The sequence below is a fragment of the Eurypyga helias genome, unplaced genomic scaffold (assembly GCF_000690775.1).
Source record: "Eurypyga helias isolate BGI_N326 unplaced genomic scaffold, ASM69077v1 scaffold19335, whole genome shotgun sequence".
Lineage (NCBI taxonomy): Eukaryota > Metazoa > Chordata > Aves > Eurypygiformes > Eurypygidae > Eurypyga > Eurypyga helias.
The window spans coordinates 19,061-45,052 of NW_010249710.1; the positions used below are offsets into that span (position 1 = coordinate 19,061).

General features: G+C 41.0%; 1 protein-coding gene across 1 annotated transcript in view; it reads right to left on the reverse strand.

Moving 5' to 3' along the window:
* Positions 1–25,992, reverse strand: part of LOC104509505 (tubby protein homolog) — a 36,458-nt gene that overhangs the window by 1,493 nt on the left and 8,973 nt on the right. Inside the window, exons 2-9 of the mRNA XM_010151471.1 lie at positions 14,072–14,239; positions 10,096–10,167; positions 9,061–9,182; positions 7,988–8,179; positions 7,305–7,417; positions 6,115–6,229; positions 1,038–1,136; positions 451–622 (exon numbers count right to left, since the gene is read on the reverse strand). Of these exons, the coding sequence (XP_010149773.1) occupies positions 451–622; positions 1,038–1,136; positions 6,115–6,229; positions 7,305–7,417; positions 7,988–8,179; positions 9,061–9,182; positions 10,096–10,167; positions 14,072–14,239 (1,053 nt within the window). The remainder of the gene's footprint in view (positions 1–450; positions 623–1,037; positions 1,137–6,114; positions 6,230–7,304; positions 7,418–7,987; positions 8,180–9,060; positions 9,183–10,095; positions 10,168–14,071; positions 14,240–25,992) is intronic.

A 25,992-nucleotide genomic window follows, 5' to 3' on the forward strand; every position in this document is an offset into this window, starting at 1 on the left:
TGCTACAAAGAATAGTAATGGCAAAGTGGGTGTGCGGTGGGACTGGTCCGACTGCCACCATTCTCCAGCTGGGCAGTGGATGGGGACCACAGTGAACCACAAAACCAAGGAAGGATCGTGTGATACGACTGCTTGAGCAGCGTGATACTCTGAGGTCCTCCTGAGTGGAAGTACTAGAGAGCAGAAACGACTCTGAACTGTTGCTCAGTTCGCAAGCCGGGCAGCCAACGAAGAAAACAAAGACAGCACATAGCAGAATCACGGGTCTCAAGCACGAGCATTTAAACACCCAACCTGCACCAATGTCATGGTCACAAGGCAGAGCAGCATGAAGTTGGACCCACATAACTAAATTTAACTCGCTCAGGTAACAACAGTAAGGGCAGAATCCCCGCCAGGCTCTGTGTGCAGTACTGTTTCTACACGTTACAGACAGAGAGCTGTACTTACGATCATTATCATGAATAATTTGGAAGTTTTTCACTGAGGCCTGTGTGACTCGACCATGGAAATTTAAAACATAGGACTGGGTGTCATCATTCCAGACTGGTGTTTTGTTATGCAGCTCGATGACACTCTCTGTATTTTTGTTCTGCCATCTTGCAAGAAGTGTCTCATGTTCCTGCACACACCACAGATAGATACACACTTCAGTTTAACACTTTCACAAGACAAAAAAATTAAATTCATACAAAAAACACCACATTCATAAATCCTAGCCCAAAGCTAAACTGTCACTCTCAACCCTCAAAAGAGCATCACTGAATGAAACCGAGAACTCTTGAGTATCTTAATGTGGATGTGCATTCAAGTCCTTTCCACAGCTTGGAAAAGGTAGTTGTATCTTTTGTTATGAAAATACATTATTATTTGTAATGCTTTCGTGAGTCACAGAACTAGTCACACATCCCATTGCTCTGCAATTGTTCAAATACCTTTTTTAAAGCTCTAAATCTTCAGAAATGCAAAGAAACAACTAACTGAAAACAAAATCAAGTAATTTTTATCATTGGCTGATGACTTTATGATTGACTCACGTTTCGTGGTCTGATGGAAACCCTTTCGTGGTCCATATTCATTCCTGGTACGATCACACTCATTTTACGAGGTCCTTTAAACCCCAAGACATTTGTTTCCTAAAATTTTCAGAAAACAGTCCATCAAGTTCTGTATTTTTAGAGTTAATTTATTCAACAGAGAAACACAGTGGCAGCACAGAAAACCGATTTGTTAGTCAACTCAAAAAACATCTTGCAACTCCTACCTTCACTGGCACTGCCAAACATTCTAGCTTTATCTTAGAAGCTCCGACAACAGGAAAAATGGAAATAGAGAGGTTTCCAGAAACACTCCTATCATTGGCTGCCAGCAACTTTAATACAATTAAAAAAAAAATTCTGTTGTTAAAAAAGGATATGAACTAACCAGATTGCTTGGCTACTGCAAGATCCCAAAATAAAGTTGTAATTTAAAAACCATAAAACGTAGTCACATATTTTGATGAGGACAAAATTAAATATATGGGACCAGCTCCATTCATTCCAGAGCCAGCACAAAAGCAAACAAGAAGAAGCTGCCAGTAAGAGCATCTGTTAGCAGTGCTGTGGTTTTCAAAGTCTTCAGCTATGTTATGCTTAGAGATGAGCGTGGTAAGAAACAAACACGTTAGCATGAATGCAAATTTTCAAGCTATGGAGGCAGGGAAAGTAAAGAAATAACATGGGCGCAAAACCAAATCTGTGGAAAATAGAAGTTCGTGCATTAAACATGATTTGATGCCTTTTGGCCCAGCTTTTCACAAAAGCATGCCAGTATTGCACTATCCTCTCAAAACACAACCATCAAAATCTAAATAGGCCTGAAGTCTTATTTTTATCTCTTTCTTTTTTCCACAGATGAAACTGGGACCAAATACTTCAGTAAGTCATTGACTACTTGTGAAATATTAAAAGTAAATATTTTCCAACCCACTCAGTACGACCTGACTGCCTGTTTTAGCATTAACTCTGGTAAGTGTAACAGTGACACCCCTGAAAGTCCATCTCCTCACGTTCTGTGCTACTTTTTGTTTTGGTCGTATGCATTTTTTCTCCTCTGCCTTTCCCAAGTGAAGGGCTATAGACACACACTAAGGCATCTCAGGAAGGAAATTCCCATTGGCGCTATTCCCAGCATCGTACCACAAGATGCCAAGAACTGGACACCCCAGGCTGCAGCTGGTGTGGCTCTATCAACTATTCAGAACTGCACTATTCAGGCTCTATGTCTATTCAGAAGTGACATATTCAAATGTCTCCACTTTTATATATTTAATAAAAGTGTCCTGATTTTAAAGAACATTAAACTTTTTAAAACATCTCTACTTTTACAAGCAAAAATCCACACAGCTCACTGGAAACATCTGAAAATAACTGCCTAAAAATTCCTCGTGCAGAGTTTTTGTCATCCACCAGACACAACTTTGGTGGTTTCATCAAACCATCTGGAGATTTTACACAACTCGTTAAAGACTTCCATACATGCAAGAAGAAAATCCACTGAGTTATTTTACTGAATACTCTTGAAGCAATCCAGGTATATTCATGTATCTTCGTAGCTATGTACATTAATGGGAAGATTCTACCTCTCTTCTGAATCCCTCTGTCATGACCTTTGGCAGAGTAAACCAAAGTTATGAGGTCAGCTGGAAGCACAGACTTGGCTCTGCATCGTGGCGAGACTCACGCTAGAACGACTGCCAGCAGCTTTTATAAGCAGGAGAGACTCAGCAGAGCAGAAGACAATTTCTAAGAAAAGGTTCATGCTTATGCTTATTTTCCACTAACTACTGACAATCCCAGTCTTCCCTGTCATGCCTTGTAAGCTTTTCTTCTTATCAAGCTGCAGTTATGCTACGTACAACAAGTTTGGATGCTGCCTGTTGAAGACATTGTTCAAGCTAAAATAATAGCACTGAATCACTTCCCTCCCACTAAGCAGTATTATCACTGAAAAAAACCAGGACTATATTTTTTTGATTTACTCAGAACCTCTAAACCAAATACATCTGCCAGTGATAAGGGAATGGTTTCTAGTTGCACATTACAATCAGTCACCAGCTATATCAAACGTTTTACTGGCAATTGCTAAAATCAAGGTACAGAAATTAAATTCTACAATCATGGAATAGATGAGGAAAACAATAGGGACAAAAGAGGAGCTTTAATTAAGAGCAGAACTTTCCAATCTACTTGTATCCACATCAAATTATTTCCCCTTTATCTCCTGTCTCATACCCTGCTTCTCTTTTACTTCCCTCCTCCACTATTTTGTGTGTGCAAATTCAAGACTACAAATGGCATTATTAGGGGAACACTGGCCAAATCCCGATTACACACCACTTTAATGCTGCTGACATCTTGGTTTACACAGGAGCTCAAAGCAGGGGTTGTTAGCTGGCAGAGCCCTGCTGCCTCAACCAGCACGGCAGTGATTTAAACCAGCCAGGGACCTGGCCCAGCATTGCCTGGAAGCTGCGGTCCCTGCCTTAGCCCAACCAGTAAGCCGTTCCTGTGAGCGTGTCATGCTAAACTGGACTGAAAGAACACAGAACTGCTTTTAAAACCTTACGCACTTTCACAGAGTTATGTAAGCATTTGGCTGCGGTGGCAGTAGCTGCCAGAGGAACGGTGGCAAGGTGTGCATCTCAACAGCTCCCAGGAGATTCCCGATTTAATTACCCCCATTTTCTTTCAGCCACTTTCCTTCCTGGACTTGCTTTCTCACATCTATGCCCTGTCCTTAATCTGTCACTCTGCAGAAAGGACAGAACCCCCGACACTGGAACACAATGCAAGTGATTGAGGCCGGTGTGGAAACACGTCGGTTTATTGCTTCACAGCGACCCGGGTCACACCGCCGAGCACCCGCTGAGCTCCCTGCCCGCAGCACCTGACCAACCCAACTGCGAGGTACCACGGAACATCCTGGTACAGACGGTACCGTTACAGCTCCCCGCTGCGTGACACATTCTGCCCAGCAATTCTGAAATCAGCCATTAGGTGCTGCTGCAGGTTTATCAAAATCCTGCCGGTTTATTATAATGCTGGCCTGCCATCAGCAGGGAGAGTAAAAATGGGTCATTTCTGTTGCTGGAAACGTGCCCTCAGGTGAGCTCCCCAGGGTGAGCTCTCAGCACGTCCATCCCGGTGAACACAGACGCATCCCCAGCTCCTGCCCGCGTGAAGCAGACCTGCTGCGGTGGTGCAGCAGGCCAGGCTGGGTACAGCCTGCTCTCCAGACCCGTACCTGATCGGATGAGCTGAGACAGTGAGAGCCACAGCGGTGCTTCCAAAGCACTGCTTATTATAGCTTTTGCTACAGGAAAAATCTCAAGGCAGGAATTGAAAGGTTACTTTAGGATAGGGGTGTTTCAGGAGTGCTCTCTGCCGTGGTACTGCAGCAGCCAGGAACAATCATCTCACTTTAGCAACCTGGCTAGTAATGAAGAATCATTCTGATTTCCTTCGTCCCCTGGCCATAACACCTGCAAGCCTGCTGCCTTTCCCCATGAGTATCCAAGTATCAACAGAACGAGACATTTTCTTATACAAATGCATGAGTTTTAAACTGCTGATCTCAAAACAGACACATAAGCAGCTTCTCTTAGCCACATTCTCCAAACAGTGGCCAAGGTTCTGTTCTTCCCGACACTCACACTTCTAATGACCTCTGCTGACCACAACTGAGTTTATATTTGGTTCAAATGTCACTGTTGTTGATTTTATAAGCAATGCCAAAATTTTTCAATATATAACTTTTTTTTTTTTTTAAACTGCTTTTTGTTTTCTCCTTGTATTTCCAATTTGCACCAGAAGATTAGGTGTTTGACTCTAGGGAATGCCCTCCTATAAGCCAGTAAAATTCCCTTTATTAAACATGTAAATTCTCTTAGGTTACTACTGAAACTCAAGTCAAGCTCTAAACTGACATCAAATCCTGGACTCTGTTGTTAAATCGTGTTAGCTGGATTTTCGGAAACTCTCAGAGTTTCAAATCCAATGGGAATGGAGGGATAGGTATGTCTGTCTGTCTGCAACCACAAGCCATGTGCCTGAATAAAAGCACACCTCAACAAACACACTATTTATACGACATTCACAGAAAAACTGCATCCCGAGCAGCAAGATGAGAGCACGTTAGGAGTTAATACTGCCACCCCTCCAGGCTCTCAGCACTTCGCGTGGAAAGGATGGTTCTCTCCTTTCTTCTTCATGTGCCACAAGCTTCCAGACAACTGCTCCCCGCATCCTGAAGCTACCTTTCCAGGAATGCATTCTGTGCACACGCAGGATGCAGGGATGGCTGGATCTTCATCTGACAGAGCTCCAGGCATCCTTGATTAGAGGCTGGTCAGGAACTTTTCAGAAAAGTGCTTCTTGGACATTTTTGTCAGCAGTTGTTGGTTTGTGAAAACAGTTTCTTGGGCCCAGAGATTTCTGGACAGAAAGAATACTCTCACCAAAACAGTTGCCCAGTAATCACGAAACAACAGCAACTGCCTTTCAAGCTTTGATTGTCTGAAATGCCCCTCACAAATGCTATTTACTGTAAGAGACTGGTTTCTCTCATTCAACTGAATTTTGGATTTTGTCTGAGGTTTGTTTGGGGTTTTTTCATGGTAAAAAGTAGTTTTAGAGTTTTTATTCAAGTCTCTCAGCCCCTACTGCAGACCTGGCTGTCCAGCAACCTGTGTTTTGGGTCAGAGGCCTCCTCCAAAATGCCATTACAAATTACCACGTTTTTGTGAAGTAACTCCATGTGCACAACTTTTCCCAGTTCAGGAGGCTCCCTTGGATGGTGCCTGCAGGCTGAGAAGCATCCTACCCCTTCCAGAGGGTTATGTGAAAGCACCAACACCTTCTGACCAAAAGTGAGAACTGGGCAACCTGGCACAATGTTTTTCACCTCCACTTTCCACTGCTTTTCCTGGTTTCTGTAGTGGAGATCAGCTGTTTGATTACATCAAACTATGAATATTGATTTACATAATCATAAGTGAGGAGGAAATTCAGTGTGCTATTTCAGAAACCAAGCTGCCCTTTCTTGCATATTTTGCCTGTGAGCAGTACTTACATAACAAATAGCAGCTAGCTCCTGACGCAGGGTACTCGCCTCCAGGCTTGATGTTGTTTTCATTGGATTTACTCCATTGTCATAAACTGTAAACTTAGTTCCCATAAGATTTGATCTATCAAAAAAATGGAAAATCCAATCACCATTTGTCAGTAATGCTGCCCAAGACATCTATCCTTCACTGCACCGCAGCCCCAAAGGATAGACAGATAATACCGAGTACAGATGGTTAATTCTAATCCCAACTAAATGGCAACTCCTGGAATGAAGGCTGTAACACAGATGTAAAGGTTCAGTACAGCAACGTATACTAAAGGCCCCTTATTACACTGAATGTTTCTCATGACATCTTGCAAATTAGTAAAGTCAAGAAAGCAATAAGGGAACACTGAAAGGGGGTCGTTTTGTTTGTTTGCTTGGGTTTTAAAATATGCTTACTCTCTACAAAACTGTCTGCTTTCTTACCTGACCACTCACTTGATTAGAGCACAGAGTGATTTTCATAAAGTTATAAATAAAGTCAGTCTTTCCTGCTTAAATGGAAATCACACCAAGGAGCATGAAACACAAAATACAACATACTAAACCCACATTATCCTCATTCTGTGTCTGCACTACCATAAATAGCACATAAAGTTCCAAGATCCACCCAGGCAAATGGTAATTAGCAGCAGTCCCTTTCCTCAGGCCCAGACAATCTAAACATACATTGAGAGACTCCACGTAGGTATCAACAACAGACTGACGTATGATGGGGTGACAGACAGAAAAGAAACATGTTCTGAAAGAATTCTGCTACTTGTAAGTAACTCTAAATAGGATCTTAAGAAATGGGCAAACCCTGTGTTTCAGACTTTCAGATTGTGTAAAACAACTTCCATTCCAAGGTATTTATATCAACAGGAGCTTGACACAATCTACTCGCTCACTTCTGAAAATCCCATTAAGATAAGATGTGCTCATACACCCTTGAGAATCTGGCCTTTGAGCATTTAAGAGCTTCATAAAAAAATGTGATCTTGTAAGTACTTGAGATGTTTTAAAAACATACATGGATACTGGTGTACTTTAAGACCATTATCACATGATGCAGTCAAGCCTCTAATTTAGTCACAGTGCCTTACAGCCTTCTTAATTTCAAATTAACTTTATATTACATAAAGAAAATTCTTAGATGTATCAGTGTTTACCTCAGTTTTCCAATAAAACTCTCTCCACCCCGAGACAGGTCAGTTGGGTCTATGGAGATGAGGTAATTAGAGGTTTTACTCTTCTTTCGTTTCCTTCCAGCTAACAGAAACACCTAAGCAGTGCAAAAAAACATATTCTAGAATGCCAAAGCAGTTAGCACACACCACTTCCTGCTTTGATATAAGGAAACCACAGGCAATTTTTCTGTCTTCCAGCATCATAAGCAAAATAACAGAAGTGCTCCTGGGACTTAGCAAAACCAGTTAAAAATCTGGAGAGGGAAAGTGACTTCTCAACCACTCAGTCCATTATTTATGGTTTAAATAATTAAATTTGATCTATTTTGTTAAATGTTTCATTCTAACTTGCTCTGGCTCTTCCAGCTGAATTGAAAATAGATGCTTTTCAGGCCACAGAATGCAGACAGCCCCAACTGCTGACTGTCACATAAAGGTGCCATGCATGGATTATTTAAAGCCGAAGATCAGACATGTGAAGAAAGGCAGTAGAACAAAGTGACACTATTGTTTTGCTTTTGGAAGACTGCAGGGGAGATCTCAGTAAAAGGGAAAATATATTTTAAATATAAGATTATATTTTCTTTGTAAGACTTCTTCAGACTTGTCATATTTTTTTTTAATATTCAGATGCAACTGGTATGCCATTCAAGTTATTTTATGACCTTTTTACCATGCTCCCTTTCCAAGTGGAGGTAATAAGTAGGGTACATCCCTCGGTCCATTCCCTTCTTGTCTCTTGTGATTCTGCATTTGACAGTGACACCCTGCGGAGCAGGTCTTACAGCAAATTCCTCCAGGTCATCGACATCTATGAGAGGCTCATTTGTGGAGGGACTGGGGGCTGAGGCCGCTTCCTAAAACAGTAAGCAAAACTTAGGTTTCCTCAACTTCCATTTACCAGGTCATAAGTACAAAGGAATGACATTTGATAGAAGCTGCACTTTGAAGGTTAAATACAAGGGACATACTGCCTTCCCCGTTCCAATTCCTCAGCAGCCTTGAAGGCAGCTTACCAAGCTAAGGATCTCTCCCCATCCAATTGCTCAAGATCTTGGCTACCAAAGGCCCAGGGAGCAGTTCTCTGCACACGGACACGCCTGGCAAAGCAGAACAGGGTGGCTGCACCAGCGGAGTGCTGTAACGTTACAAAGCATGCCCTGGCTCACACCTTCCCATCTCAGCACACTCCTCTTTTCATCAAGGCCTTACCCAAGGACAGTGATAGCCTTTGATGAAAGGAAGAAACGGGATGGGGACAGACAGATTAAGCTAGATAGATAACAGAAATAAGAAATCAGTGCAGTATACAGAAGAGTGGGGCACCAATTGCATCAACTGTTTTACCAAGAGCTTGTGATTTGCAATATTTGAACAAACCAAAGTCTTATTTTAAGTTTGAATGGTAGCAGTGGGAACTGAGTGGGAAAATGCTCAGAAAAAGGCAACAGAAACAAAAGATCCTTCCAAGCATCTGCAAGAGGCAGAAAGGTGAATATTTACTGTTTACTTTTCTCTTCATTCAAGCTCAGATAATATTTGCTATTCTTTTCTCCAAGTCATTATTTTCATTGTTTGCTCCTGTGAACCCTGACAGCTATCACAGTAAATCACCTTGGAGATACCCTAGTGCATATTACAAACAAAACAAAAGAAAGCCAGGCCCACCCCGAGCGCCCTGTGAAATCACGCAGTACACGGCAGCCGGCACGCTCCTTCATCCGCACTCGCCCCTTACCTTACTGGACTTCTTGCTCGTGGCAGAACCAGGCCTGGTGTTACTGTTTAACTGTGAAGAACTGGAGCTATCTTCATCTTCCTCATCCTCTTCCTCATCAAAATTCATGCTGCTTGAAATGCCTGAGGAGAAAGCAGTGCACTTGTATGAAATACCAATGCATTATAGCTGTCCATGCTTGCTGTAAAATACCACTTATTATACCGTCGCACCCTTCGGCTCACAGAGGAGAGAGGGTGTGTGTGGGGTTCCCTGTGCGAGGCAGTTCACAAATACGTGGGTGAGACAGTACCCGCCCTAAGAAGCCAAAACATTTCAGCAACTGAGAAAGGAACTATGATGGTTTCCCTTCCAGAGAGAGGATTGGGTTACCCACTGATACAGGAACAATATCCAGTTAGGAATTAAATTCACATCTTTTTAACCCAATCAAGCACTTCAAACACGACGCAGAATCTGAAACCTGAAATTGGAGCTGAGTGGACAACCTGTCACAGTCATTTGGAAACCTAAACAATTGATACATGAGCCCTTCTACAGCATTCTTTTACCTGTTCCTATGTGATCTGACGAAGAGCAAATCTTAGACTGAGAAGAAACATCCACATCAAGAAAATGTTCTCATGCATATTTATTTCATGCACAAACACCAGTATCAGCCCAGGCCAAAGGAACTGCCTTACAGCACTTAAAAATTTGACTTCACAAGAATTCAAAACCTCAGACATTTCAAAGGGAAATGCAGCTTTGAACATCAAATAGGATTTAGCAGCAGAAAGTGTCGATGGTGGGACATTTGCCAGGCCTGGTTTTTCAAGGAATATCATGCAGATGAAGCCAACCTGCCCAAACTCTAAGTTCCACATATTAGAGGCTAGCTACACAGTATATTTTCCCCACAAAAAAAAACCCAAAACAAACACTTGGTCCAGAATTTCCACTATTGGTAAGTCCAATGCAGAAGGATAAATAAAATGCAAGGATTTCCAGACCCTAGCAGCATGGGCATAATGAACTTTTTCCTTCTGTACTTACCAGGAACATGATCCAGGGTGACAAGACTGGATTGGGAGGTGGAAGAGGACCAGGATGTATTTGCATGGGGATCTGGGAAAGGAAAAAATCCATGGGCTTGATTCTGCAAACCCTTAATTGAGTGAACAAGCCTAACTTGCCAACAGGACTCCAGAAAGGGCTAAAGGCTTACTGGATGGGGCCATAATGCTGCTGCCAAAATTCTCAGTTATGGATATTTTCTCTTTCTGCACAATCAAATTCGCCTTCTACCTTCTTATACCTGCTGCCACCTACTTTTTGAGTATTTGGAATAAAGTCAAAAAACCCTGCATCACGGAAAACATCATCCACGCTGGCCAGTTGTGCCACAAACCCTTCTGTGCACAATGTGACCTGCATGGCTGGCTTTTGGCCTACTTTTGAATTCTAACACCAAAAAAACCCCAAACTCCTGATCTACACAAGTGATATAGACAGATTCTATGCAAATACTTGTTCAATAACACTGAAAAAAGTATTCAGACTCATATTCGGATGACCTAAATTCTACCTAAATCCTGTGCCCACTGTGTCCCCATCATCTCTCTCATAGGCTCTCTAAACTATTCTTCTGGGACTTCCAGGGATATGTGTAGACTTCCATGTACCTTAGTCTTTTGGAATATGAGCTTGATCTGCAACAAGCAGCGACGGAACCAAACTAACGTACAGAAATATAAACATTAGAGACAGTATCAGTAATGGCTTTCTTCAGTCCAAATTTTGGAATGCAATTAAAAAAAAAGAAAGACACCAAAAAAGGCTTTTAAATATTTTTTATGTTATTGCTGCTTCCAGTAACTTCAGTGCATATCCCTTTTGAGACCAGATGCACACTGGATAGTGGAACAACACCAGAGCAGTAAGAGCGAGTGCATAGAAGTAAACCAGAAGCATATGCAGTGCTTGTATTCCATTCAGCTGCACCTGGGGTGGCCGCATCACCCAATTCTTCAGTTCCCCCCGTCTGGACATACACCATGCAGCACAACAGCAAAACGTGACAAGAGCATCTGGTTATGCAAGGGAGGCTGGAGTTCACAGGTCAACAGCTATTTTCAAAGCCTGTAGAACTCATTATTAATCACACTGTCATTAATCACAATCATTATTTCTTAGTAATGACAGCCACGTTCTAGTCAGCTATGCATTAGCATCTCCTCAGCTGGTAACTGTGCAGTAAAGCCACACTTGCACCTGCACAGACAGAATCAGTTTATTTCTATATTCGTGCTCACTATTTCACTACCACTGTTGTGGTGGTGAAAATTCTGTGGCAGCCTTAGGAAAGTCAGCACTCGACCTGTGGGGAAGAATGCTTCAGAGACCTCCTGTTTTGTTTTTGAACACAGAAATCAAATGTATTCCTTCCCTAAATCTCAACACAGTTGTAACTTCAGGTGGTGAAGAAGAACTGAGACCAAACTGCTCATTCCAAGTCTTCACAGACACATACAGGAAACTGAGAATGGTGAAGACTAAATGTTAGTTACCCACTGCTAAAACTTATGGAAGTCTGTCTCTGTCCTAGTGACTCGTTTGCCAGAGAGGAACTCTACATGTTAAGACTTCTGAAATCAAAAGAACAAATATTTCCCGCACAAAGTAAATCATTCTAGTATGGCAATTTACAACAGATGGAGAAATCAAATAAAACATTTGGCATTTTCTCACAAGCGACATATTCTTTTCACGCTCAGAGACCCTATAGCCTCTCGTCTTGTAACAGAACTTGACTTGCTGGGGAAGCAGAGACGTGCTGAGAGAGGCTTCTCTGCACCAAGTGTGAAAGAGCAGGATGGGCACAAACCAGGGTTATGCAAATCTGATGGGACTCAGCCTTCCCCATGAGGGCAATTAGCACGTATTTGTGTCCTTCTCCTTGTGCTCCTATTCCATGCAAGAAGTGGACTGATGGGAGACAGCAATTCTGAATGCTTTTCAGACCAACGAGGACATGCCAGTAAGGACACGTCACAAGCAGAGAAGCAGCAGTGGGAATCCACATGGAAAGCCCTAGCTCCACAGGAAGTTTCCCACGAACACTGGGATGCTCAACATTTTCTAACAAGCCTCCTCTGCTGGTATCAAGTGGCAAACCACACACACATAGTAAAAATATTTTATGAAGATGCTGCTGGTTGCAGTCCTGTCTTAACATCTTTCTTTGTGTCTCACCAAGCATAGCTCTCACGTTAATGAGTAAATCTCACCGTTCCCATTTAAAAAAGCACCCTCCCCCCAGCTAGAAGCATACTGGTGGTGCACTCTTAGCAGTGTCTGTTCTGATCAGGAGAATAGTCAGACCTGAGTAAAAAGGTCATATCGATATATTTAAGAATATGAAGCCACAAAGCAAACCAAATCAACAAAAAAACCCCACCCACTGCTTCTATTAAAAATAAACAAAAAAATGAGGAGAAAAATGTATTTTAACCTGGAAAACCATCAAAAATAGGCATGTCCCTCAGAGTAAAAATCTGAGCACTGTGACCTAATTTGAGAAGTCTGTTGACAGTTTTTAAGTCAATCAGCTTTAGTAAGTAGTGTGTGTGTGATAATTAAATATTCTGAACCATGGTGTAAAGCAACACAATCCCCACACAGATCAGAACTTGTTAGTCATGCCAACATCCCTCTGACTCAAATGCCCAGGAAATACCACACTCGGTGGAAATCTGCCCATTTCAGTTGAAGTTGCTCACATCTGCAGAGCAACGTCCCAGAAGAAATGAATGTTAGTGAGAACTGCTCTGCAGACAGGAGACGGGCATTTAGGTATGAATCGTCTATTCTAGATGAGTCAAGTTCGCACTTACATTTTGCTCTTTATACACAAAGAGTTTATTCTTAAAGCATCAGAGCACTCTTGGCTTGAGCCATCTTTGCTTCAAAAGCTGTACACTGAGGAAGAACAATTCCAAAGCAAGTGCCTTCAGAAAAAGCTTTGTGAGGATTTTTTTTCTCCTTCCCACTGTTAATGTCTACTGAGCGATTCACAACAGTGCAGGAAGGAAGAGACGGATGCATGAGTGTGTACATACGAGAAGAGGAGGCTCCGAGAAGACCTCATTGCAGCTTTCCAGTATCTGAAGGGGGCCTACAAGGGTACTGGGAGAGGACTTTTTACAAGAGCCTGTAGTGATAGGACAAGGGGTAATGGGTATAAATTGAAATCAGGGAGGTTTAGATTAGATGTCAGGAAGAAATTCTTCACAGAGAGGGTGGGGAGGCACTGGAACAGGTTGCCCAGAGATGTTGTGGATGCCCCATCCCTGGATGTCTTCAAGGCCAGGCTGGATGAGGCTTGGAGCAATCTGGTCTAGTGGAAGGTGTCCCTGCCCATGGCAGGGGGGTTGGAACTAGATGATCTTTAAGGTCCCTTCCAACCCTAACCATTCTATGATTCTATGATCATGCATGCCGCTGGAGAAAAAAATATATTCCAGATCATTTGAGGAATATGCATGGGAAATGCTGCAGAATACACAGTGCTGTAATTTTTACCTCTGCAAGCACGAACACACATTACGAAAACATGGACAATATTTAACCGACAACACAACTAAAATTAATATTCTAGTTTCAATGTTGCTGTTCCACACTCTTTTTTTAAACCCTCAAGTAAGTGATTTCCATAGCTGTACAACATAAAAATGTGAACAGATGGATATGAGCATTAGCATCTGCCTGGTACCTTAATAGCAGCACGACACCGCACTTCAGATGGGAAAGCCACATCCCCGAGAGCCTGGAGAGCTCTTGTTCAAGACAAGAGAGAATTTAATAATTTTTTTTCTTTTTGAGATAATAGAATACAGCCTAACAGGCTCTGAGGAGAAGAAACACAGAGTAACAATCTCTGCTGAGGCTGGGGCTGAAAGTGAAACTAGGAAAAGGAGTCAACATACATAAAGCAAGCAATGAGGGCATGAAGGCAGCTTTGGCGACTTACCTCTCTTCTGCATGGCTGTTCTAAGGTCTTGTTTGCTTTGCTGTTGTTGGCCACTAGCCATTTTCTCTCCATCATCTTCATCATGGCTAGACTGTCCAACAGTGAGAATCTGCACTTGACTTCCTATCTTCTGAATATCATCTTGGAAAGCAGCTGGGCCATCAATCCCTGTCAGACAACAGCACAAGCCTTAGTTATCTTTGTGTCAAAGACAGAAAGAGAATTGCTCACTCATAAAAAGCATCTGTCCTAAGAATCAGAAATCAGAGGTTCGCATTCAATACTATTTCTAGACTTAAACAAGACTAAACTGTACTCTAAGGCAAACATCTTACTTCCCACACACTGCACTGGAGAAACTCCAAGAGGTGATCAGGATTTCACTTTTCCCCATCTCCCCCTGCCCCCCAAATGCACCCATACATGCACCGGATACACTGAAAACCAAACAGAGAAATTCACTGGGGAGGACTGACAAAGAAAACAGATGCAGCTTTCATAAGGACACACAACTGGTACAGAAACAGATAAGCCTGAGTCCCAGATTATGCCATATCCCCTAATACACAAGGCTGCCATTATGAACTGATGCTTCAAAGTTTCAGATACCTGGAAAATCCACAAGTAGATGTAGCAGTGTATACAACAGGAAGAGCAGCAGGTTAACAAGGCTAAATATGCCTACTGACAGTTGAAACATCAGAGTGAAACCATGAAAAAGATAATACATATTCCCTGGAACCTCCATCTTCTGAGATGCTTAAATCCTGACCAGGCAGAGTCCTGGGCAACCGGCCCTAAGCAGGAGCATGGGACTGGACAGTCCTCAGAGGCACCTTCCAGCCTCACCCATGCTGTGATTCCGTGGCTTCTGATGGCAGCCAGAAAGAAACTATTTACCTCCTTAGAGCTGTAATTCACGTCCAAAGACAGAAAAAATGAAAATACAGGGTGGGATGTGTTCTTATCCCGAGCTAACTTCATTTTTTTTCTTCGGGACAGCAAGTTAAAACATCAGATTGCAAACGGACTTCAGCTCTTCGTTAAGACTTAGCGATGGTATATATTACAAAAGTAGCTATATAAAAATGTACTTTTCTACCAGTAAAAACGGTAATAGTATCACGTACAGGTATAGTAAATAACGTAAGTATACTGTTACTGAAATTTTTGTTAATAAGGAAGCAACACTGTGGAGAATTAGCAAGAATTACAAAGGGCTAGTTCAGTAAAAGAATATGGTGCTCCTCACGACAAACAGAGCTGAAAAATCCTGTAAGGAGCTGTAGGGATTGGGATTTTTTCAGACTGTGATCCGTAGCAAAAGTCTCCAAGAATACCTTTTCAACTCGCTTTGCCAGCAGCTGCCAACTTGCATTAAATACACGTGGATTATACATTTAGTGTGCTTAGCCCTAGTTTGCCATATTTGCTGTCACTGCCACTGCCAGACCAAGTGTAAGTAAGAAAGAGAGTGGCCCACACCCTCAGGAACAGGATCGGCACTGGATGTGCAGCTACCTAACAAAATGCAGTCCAATGCTGCAGAACTATTAAATTCACAGAGTTGAAGGAATTCACAAGGAATTATTGACTCATCTGCATCACAGACTTGTATCTGCCAATTTTGGCACCAATCCTGTAAATTCCTATTTACTTACACTAAAACTAACAACAGCAACTAAACACAAATAAACAATCTGTCCAGCCCACCTTGAAGGACTAAATAAAGTCCATGTAAATTTTTCTCTCACCTTGGTAGGATGACAATTTCAGACACAAGCTCTGTGATGCAGAATGAACAATACGCTCTCATGTGTTGCAGGTATAATATGGCAGTGAACAAAACAGCATTTTTCTTAAAAGTTATCTCAGGATAAGCAATACTGCAAAGGTGCTCTAGAACAGACAGGTAGCTGCTCAGATCCACTGTGCTATTTTTAACAGCTTTAGCCATATTAACTATTATCGTTAAAGTGGCTGCCTAAAGTTAGTTTTTTGTTAAATTCAGAGTACAAAGGTTAAGTGTTAAGCACCCATGAGTTTAACAAGATGCTCATACCTCACGCATATCTATCTAGCCCCTTATTAAGTTTTGGATGATACAAACCTGATTTTGAGAACGCATTCCAAAAGGAACAAAACACCTTAATTATTCTTCTTCAAAGCAGATATTGATCTGCAGCAAATGAAATGCGTTTGACAGCATTAGCCATTGCACCGAGGCTGCTTTTTTCTGCTGCCTGCAGAACATCTGCGCTCACATCCCGTGCTGTCAGGAACATCACGCAGAATTAGGCGTTAGGACAAAGGCTACTCTGGTAGGTCACACTTTTAAGGAAGAAAAATCAATTTCAGTATTCTGAAGAGTACATCACTGGTAGAGTGTGTTATTAAGCATTAGGAATGGTTCCTCTGGTGACCCTGTTTAAGGGACTGGAAGATGTAGGCAGACAGAGATGGAAAAACAAAAAAAGATCCTCTGCAGCATTAGAATACTGCAGCTCGTTGGTGGCAAGTGCAACGCTAACTATTTCATACTTGTGTGTGAGCCCATCTTCGCAGCTACACATCCATGTGTAAAACGGTACTAAGTGCAAGCACACATCCACATTTCCTTTTTTCTGTATCACGAGATGTAAGTGTATCTTTGTAAGTCATCGTTCAAGAGGCAGCTTTACCATCACCTACCTAATGTCTGAAAAACAGGCTTGCATAATCCTGATTCTCAGGGTGGAAGCCTCCCTGTGTTCTCACTTTCTTTTCTTCGCTGACTCCTTTTCACCCACTTACTGGAAGGATGGTTCACTGTGCTATAAAACTAACCATTCATGGCTACAGTTATAGGTTTCCCAGTTTAAGGACAGGGTCAAAAGAGCCAAAGAAGCTGAGCGGGCTGTACCAAAAAGAAAGTTTTTATTGTAACAGGCAGCATTTTCTATAGCTTTTCCCAAAGATCAGGTAGAAAAAAGGGCTGACAGAGATGTCCCTGAATACCTGCTGAGAAGAATAGGGAACTTTGAGAGGTAACTGCAAAGGAGGGCAAGAAGAAAGAAGACTGAAACAATGCTCAGACTACAAGTCCTTTCAGTAAAAGCTTTCTGATAAACTCTGACATGGTCCTGTCTCAGACGAAATATGTAAAATGTTTCCATAACCTGAATTCACCTAAATACTAAGAAATTCAAAATACATTAGGTAGACATGCACTAAACTTTAATCTCAGCTACTGAAAGCCTTGGGAAACGAATAAAGTGGCCAAATTTTGCTTAGTGTTTATGACATACGAGGAACGAATCTAAGCTAAGTACGTTTTATGATACCACAGTATGCTTGTTTGAAACTCCAGTTTCTAAAATACAGACCAACAACCCAAAATCCATTCAGTCTTACTGGATTTAGAAATACATTCTGAAGATACGAAGTGGAGATGTTGTTTTGTTATTCCAATCCAGCAATTAAAGAAAATGTCTTTAAGGGAGGGTCACGGGGCATACGTTTCTCCATCCTACACCCCCAGCAGCTGTCTGCTGAACAGTTTCCAACCATTTTGATATGTCCTACAGATAGATGCTAACATGACTATAAGTGAGCCAGCTCAGTTCTACTACATGCAGTTACTTTTTTCTGACAAACAAAGCAAATATAAATTAAATGGGATGGAAACTATAGATCCTGAAGCATATCCCCGCTCCTTGGGCCTACATATCTAGAGGTTGTTTTGGGGTGGGTTTTTCTCCCCACACAATAGCACTGGTAGAGCATTACAAGTGCAGTTCTGGGCATCAATTCTAGCCTCATGCATTTTTATTTCAGCTTCACAATCTTCAAAATGATTTTGCAGAAAAGAAATACACTTACTAACCCTATTTGCACATGGGAAACTAAGAGTATAGTCATGCTGAACACAAGGCTTAGCTCAGTCTGTTCAACAGTCCTGTCTAACCCCAGAATCTGTAACTGAATATGTCCGAGGGGAACTTCCTCTCAAAGCTAGACAGAAATTAAGCATTTCTAGGCACCCCATCAGAGAAATTCTCAGTCATCACAGTCTAATGACACTACAATATTACAGCAGAATAAGAAAATTAAAGAGGAGGATAGGCCAGAACCACAGTTTTATTTAATTGCTGAAGAGATAAGCAAGAAAGAGTATTTGAAATTTTTAGGAGGAGGAGTGGGAAGTGGAAAAGGTCAAAATGGAGAAAAAGACTACATAGTACCAAGCTATGCATGACCAGGGCAACTTCAGAGGCACCCGACCCATGTGGCCGCCACTTACAGATGAGCACAAGACCAAACATGTGGAAAGATTTTGCTATTTGACAATTGTGCACGATGCACAATGGTACTCTTGGAAAAATTTAGTTGCAGATTAAATTTGTGACAAACTACCTGGCAGCAAATTACAGGCATAAGCATGGTGAGGCAGCTCCCCAAAACATTATTTAAGTATCTCACTATATACTACACAAATCCCCAGTAACTGGATCTTGCAGGAGAAGAATCTATTTGTATTTATACACATCATGTTCCTCTCTGCATGGATTTATACATGCAGACATTTTGCTGTTAAAAGATTTTCAACACGTTATTTCCTCTTGGTTCTTTTACATTAACTTACAAGTATAGGAAAGAATGATTAACTGATTATCTACAGATAGTCTTTACTGCACCTAGGACACCAAGAAAAGACAGATTTCTAAATTATTTGAAAATAACTGTTATAATAAATAATTCAACATATGAAGTCAGGCATATCGCTCGCAGACTGTTTTAAGAGCATGCTTGGGCCCTTTGCAGATCCCAGGTTCATAAGTCACTGCTCTGACACAGATGTCATATCCATGTGGATAACACTCCAGGCTGCGGCCAGCACCAATGCTGTAATTGGAATTGCTCTTCAGGAACACGGCAGAGCAGCTCTTGATGGCAGCATGGCCCTTCGAAGGCTGGCTGGCCTACTCCATGGTCAGAGACAGGGAAATCCGTTCTCACGAGACTGACACCAGAACAGAGTTTCCATCCTTTAAAGAACTTGGCTTAAAGAAAACCCTGCTGCTGCTTTTATTGTCTCAAGTGATCCACATTTTAAACTAAAAAAAACAGCAGTTGATTCTATATTTTTAGAGCTGCATTTATCAAGAAATGTGACCACTGACTATAATAACATTTACTTCCAGAAGAGTGGTACTAGAAAGTAGTATTGCACAAATCAATAAATGAAAGGTTCTTTCTCAGAATGCCTGCTTAGTAAAATGGCTAGAATGAAATATCATGAAATTACATCTTCTAGAAATTTAGAACTCCATTGCTTTAAAAAAAGAAAGTCTCACTCCCTCTCTCTTTAAACTCCCCTCAAAAGGAATTTACTGAAATGTAAATGTTTAAAGGAGGGGAAATGAATGTTTAAAGGAGGGGAAAGCAATTTTTTGGTCTATTTTTTAGGGCCAAATAACTAAGTATATTGTAGCTGTCAATATCTTGTAAGCCATTCCCCACTATCTGCCTGTTCTTACAGGGGCTGCACATCCACTGATACATGGGTTCAAGCAACTGCAAAATCACTAAGGGTTTTGTTTATAGGGAAAGGGGACAAGTAGAATTTTTTTGGGGAAAGGATCTCTGGAAGGTGATTTAGTCCAAACTACCATCAAAAGAAGGTCTATTGCTTACACCAGATCAGGTCACTAAAAGCAAGTGCTTAAGCACCGAGGGCTACATTCACTTTGATGAAATCTAGAAACTGTAGCAGGAGCTGTACTTTCATAAATCTCTATCCTGAGGAGGCCAAAATGACTTTTTCACAATCAAGTTCACGTGTTGCTAAAGCACAGCCTGAAAGAGCTGTCACATCTAGAAATAACAGGACTTTTCCTGGTGGGAACTCACTTATTGTTCCTCTTACCCTTCTTTAAGGCACAGGAAAGCCAAGATAAATCTACGCTACATGAACTTCCCTTCCTCTCCCTCATAAAGGAAGTGTTACAGTGAGAAATGATCCCTCAGAAAGGAAGTGTTACAGTGAGAAATGATGCTTCTTACCCAACAAATGGTGCTGCTTTCTTAGACAGCCAGTGTTAATGCCGTTGCTTGTTACATACAAAAATGGGACAGGACGCACAAATCAAAACAGACAGACAGGCGTGAAAGAGAAAACAAACATGGGAGAAGCAAACCAAATCAAAACATGAAATAGCCATTGTGGCAGAAAAAGTGCTGTGTGCCGGAGACGCGCGTTTGCTTTCTGACTCTCATATAGACAGCAGGGAATACCCAACATACTACACACATTTAAGGTACAACGTAAGACAAAAATAACAGGAAGGTATTATTTATTTGAACATTTTAAACACATCCAGATTCCTGATTTCACTGACAAAATTCTTCATTTATATTGGCTGTGGCAGTGAGTGAACCAGTGCAGTCCAGAGCAGGGTTTTCCCAGAATGCACTTGTGTGCTCTAAGTGCAAGAGTGCTAGGAAAAAAACCCCAAACCAACCACAAGTTTTCACAGAATGATTCCGGAATTTTCATATCAGATTTCACTTTGAATTAACTCCTTGCTTTGCACGGTTTTCTGGCTTTTTATTTTTTGGTTATTATTATCTGGGGATTTTTTTAATTTTGTTTTGCTTTGGGCTTTGGGTTTTTGTTGTTGTTGTTGGGTCTTTTTCTTTTTTGTTAAGGTTCCTGAATTGTTTTTGTCCCATTTATTGCGCATAGCAAAAAATGCACTTTATCCGCTATATTTACTAATTTCTTCACAAACCTAAATTTGGGGGGAAAATCCAGTCAACCAAAAAAAAACCCACCCCACTAGGTACCTGGAATACTTACAGGAATCTCAATTTTTTAAGAATCATCAAGGTATTTGGTGTCTGAAGATGCTTTAGTTTTGTATTTGCACTAGTATGCACGGTGCATCCTGCTGCAACTACTTTCACCTGTTTGCATTATCCTTCTGCTGACTCGTCTAGTGATACTGTACACCAGGTTCACTAATATCCTTAATAACCCCTTACTAGCATCACAAATCAAACCAGAATTTGATCCACTGTCTCCACTGGAAAGACAAGCATTTTACATGTTTATTTGTTGCATTTTGGGTTTTTTCCCCAATATTGAATATTATGTCAAACAGTAAAGTGGGAGACCAAAGCTTTCAGAATACCAGTTTAATGAGCTAAGCGACTATAAAATGCGATCAATTTACTGCATTTGCAGGCTGTGTCCAACAAAAATGTTTCTTTTTGAAAAAAGGCAAAGTGTACACTGAATACCACCATTAGGAATGAAATACCAGTCATCACAGATTTAGAAAAAATTGCTGAATACCTATGCTGGTATTTATGGACAATACCATAGTACCCATCCCAGAATTACAAAATGCACTGACCCCTAACTTGCGAGGCACAATCAGCTCTACATGAGCAATTAGCCACATTCCTTTTCTTGCCTTATGCCAGAGAAACCACATTAAACCTAATATTTCCCTCGCGTGTGTCTTTAGCACATTGTTCTGATCATAGTTTCATCATTCTTCCAGCCACTTAAAAGGGCATTACACATCTAAGAGCAGACTACAATCATTACACTCAGCTTCAAGAGCTATTCATGTATAATTCAACGATTTTTGCTCTGAATTAGCTTATTATTCATAGGATCCAGTCTAAGGGTTCTTTTTTCTTAAAGCACCAAAAGCTTGGCTATGCTTAGAAAGGTGATGCTCACTGTAGCTAAATACTAACAAGAAACCTTTAAAATGCTATTTTAGCATGTAAAGGGCATTCACCTCTCAGTGTTCATCCTGCTCCTTTGCAGGACATACAGAGGTAATGGTCAGAGTAGGCAGACTGGAGACAACCTGAAGCAATTGCAAAGCTAAAAGCAGAACCTGAAACTTCCAAGATTTGGTCTAATAACCAATGAACTTCCTCCAACAAAATTTTATGCCACAAAATGGTATAAACCCATTTAACCTTCACCCATTTTCATTAGTTAGATCTGAATTAATTTGAAAATCCATTTGATATTATTATAAAATCTGTTCTTAAGACACACACTTCCTCTAAAAAGTATTTGAAAAATTGATAGAACTTCCACTACAGGGTTTGCTACCACCTGGATTTTCTTCTTTTCCATGTAACATAAATCAGCTATGTCTGTAGGGGATTCATCAGTAAAATCCCTCCAGAATTTTAAAGTCACATTCGGCTTTAACTTTTACCAAATAACAAAATATTTATCACAGAATGGTTTGGGTTGGAAGGGACCTTAAAGATCATCCAGTTCCAACTCCCCTGCCATGGGCAGGGGCACCCTCCACTATGAAGCCATGTCGGCTGTCACCTCTCACCTCGTTTTCCATGTGCCTTAGCATGGTTTCCAGGCAGATCTGCTCGATGACCTTGCCAGGCACAGACATGCCTTTTGTTCAAATACATGCATAAAGTCTTTACCTCAGGGCCAAGCTCTAAAGCCTGTCTAACCTAGGGCTTCCTTTGCAGCCAGGGAGACTTACAGAGAGAAGCTGTAGATTCAGATCTCAACAACTGAGCCACAATATGGTGTCAATAATTTTGATAAGGTAGGCTCCTGTCCTACAAAATCCCTATAGATAAGCCCCAACACTCAGACCTCAATAATTAACCCTATTAGTCATTGCTATCTTTAAATAACCTTGTCAAGGATATACTCTATTTTCTTACTTAACCAATGATGGAGAGACTGTTGGACATATACAAGACAGGAATGCAGTACAGTCCAAGCAGGATAGCATTACAGTGGCCTTATCCAAGAACTGCAAATTATTGGAAAGGTGTTTATTAATTTCATTTGTCATTTGCTGTCGTATAAAAAGAAACTGTATGTTCTGGTATAGAAATCTCTCTTCTCTTTGTGTGTGCATATATACATAAAATTTGCATACCTCTAAAGCAGCTCATGTTACTTCTTCCATTCAGTTTATGCAGCTCAAATAGTAAATAATGGCAATGTAATTTCTACCTACCCTTTTGTCATTATCAATAGTTCATTTTTTTGTACCTAATCTTACCCGAAGTCATTGCAGAAAATTTTTCATAGAAACATATCTCGTATGTCGACCAGCTGGGACAGCATAACACTGGGGTAACAACTCGACGAACCCCTCTGAGGATGTTATCTCAGTTTTGTTTAATTGATTTTCAGAATGCCCACTGAACCTCTAACTGGTATAGAGTTTAAACATCAGTAAGAATCTGGACAGAAATAACTGTGATTTAAGGCTGTTTCTCCAAATTATATTACATGTAAATAGCCTAGAAAAACACGTTAGGATGAGATTGTTCTCATTTCTTTAACACTGCAGGAAAACACCAGCATCTTCCCATCAGTACTTTTTTCCTCCTCTGCAGTTTGAACAAACACGGTCCTTTGGAAGAGACTCAGTTTACAAATGTTAGCCCTCCATCACCCCCGGGTTCTACGTGCCGAGAGAAAACCAATCCACTCACGTTTTCCAATCTCACAAAAATGTCAAGAAATCACTTTTAGGCAATTTCCAGAAATTGAAAGAAATTAAAAAAAAAAGAAAAAGAAGTATTTTGCAGTCAATTCAACATCTGACATTCAGCCACATGCAGCTAACCTTTGTGTTTCCCTTTTTTGTCCTTTCTGGTGCTGCCAGTTTGACAGCTCGCAGCTGCTGCCTTGGTTTTTTTAGTTGGTTTCGGCGGTTGGGCATCCACTACCACCTTTACATCTTCCTGTTCGGCCTCCTGCACTGCTTGAGAGATTCAGGGTACCCCACCAAAAAGAAAAAGAGAGAGGAAAAGAAAAAGAGAAACAAAGAGAGATAAAGGAGGGTGGGGAGAGGGGGGAGAGAGAGAATGAATTGAGAACTCTGTGAAGGCATAAACGAGTAAGCAGACATAGCAGAGTTTGGTATTTCAGACAAATCATGTAGAGAGGAGTCAAATAAACCAGAATTTGCAAAGCTACAGTAAAAACCTGAAAGCGTTAGGTTAGCTGGAATGTATTCCCTAACTTTTCTCCTCCTTCCAATAATATATTGGCTCCTAACTTTCAGGCCAAAAGTGACATCAGAATATTAATGTGTTGCTGAGCTACTGTAGGAAGTGCTTTTCCTCATAGCAAAGCTCTGCCAGACTGATCATCAACAGTGGCAGCACGAAGTCAGAAAAAAAGTTATTCAGACGTTGTAGTGCCTGTGCTTAAAGGTACATCCTAACACCATAAACAAGGAAACATCAGAAGGGTATTTTCAAAACACATCTTGCATAATTGTAAATATAACAGTATGATGAGTAGAATGGCCATTCATTTTATGATGAAACTATTCCCATGCTGAAATTAAAAACTCCTCCTAATTTGTAACATACACACATTAATTAATTCCTTAAAAGTTTCAACAAAATACACATGGCATAAATGGTGAATGCCAGCATAATTTATGCAATGGTAGTTATTTTCGAAGTAAGAAGAGGCTTTACCATTTTTTTAAGAGCATGACTCACTTTGAGGTCAATATTTGAATCTGTAAAATCAACACACACAATAACTCACTCTTCTGGCCAAGCCAAGCCTTGAAGTGAAATAATATTGACTTTACAAAGGCACAAAAGCAATTACCTTTTATGGTAAAATGCATAAAGGAATCATCAAACTTCACCCCCCAAACAGAACCACCTGTAGGAAGGCACTATGAGATTTTGGTCACTGTTAATTGCTGAGCCCCACTGGCTTCACGTGGTGACTGTGGTTCCTCTCAAAGGAGTATCACCATGGAACCTGGGGCCTACCGCCATCCCTTTCTTTTTCCAGAAACTGAAGTGCCTTCTTTAAAAGGATTAAAAAAAGTCCACTAAGAAACCTTACTGGAAAGAACTGGTTGACCATAAAATTACTTAAAAAATATCCTGCCAAACTTCATAAACCCCCAAAAGATTAAATGATGCTCAATGATGTGTGGACCACCTGTAACCTGTCTTTGAAGGAGGTAATTGTCCCTAGGCTTCTGGTCTGTGAGGCAACTTTCCTATTCACCAATCCCTCATGCGCATGAAAGAAATGGAAACACTAAGGAGATTCTCAGAGGAGTAAGATGAAAGGGAGTTGATCATCTCTGTGTAGACCTTTATCTTACAAACCAAGAGCTATTCCCGAATAGCATTCCATGCACAACGCAATGAGATGCTCAATAAACACACACTCTTCATTACACAGAGGAAGAGTTCCAGTCTTACAGAGAATAGACATTAAATTAGTAGAGGCATGACTAAAAGCCCAAAGAAACAGCTTGTCACTGCCCAACTCCTCATTCCTTTCTTTATCATACACTAATCACAAGATCGCAGTCTCTTTGCTGAGTGTAAAGGAGCACTGGAAAATGAGGAAGACATAACCAAAGGAGTGAGTGCAGAGGACACCAGGGAGTATGCCACATAAAAGGCAGTACACTGGGTCCTATTTCCACGGGCATGGCAGCCTCGGACTAAGCAGGGAACCAAAGAGTCTCCACTCCACAGTCTTTAAATAGGTGTGATCTGCCAACCCAGCAATCCGTCCGATATTTGTCGCTCAGTCTCTCTTTAAAACCTAGGGTGTGTTATTCCAGCGTTTTAAAGATGATGATCCACATTGTAATTGAATTCAGTACTTTACAAATCACCAATATTAAATGACCAGAGAGTTCTCTAAATCCTTTTAAATATGACCATATTCATGCAATCAGATGAAGCATCATTTACTTGGTCCAAAGCAACGATTAAACAGCGAAGGATGAAATATTCTGACGTTGTTAATTGAAAAGTTAAAGACTTATCTTCACTATCTTGTCAGTCATCCTTTGATCTAACAAGTAAAAGCCTGAAACATTTTAAATTACTTCTGTCTCATAAATTTCAGCATGAGATAT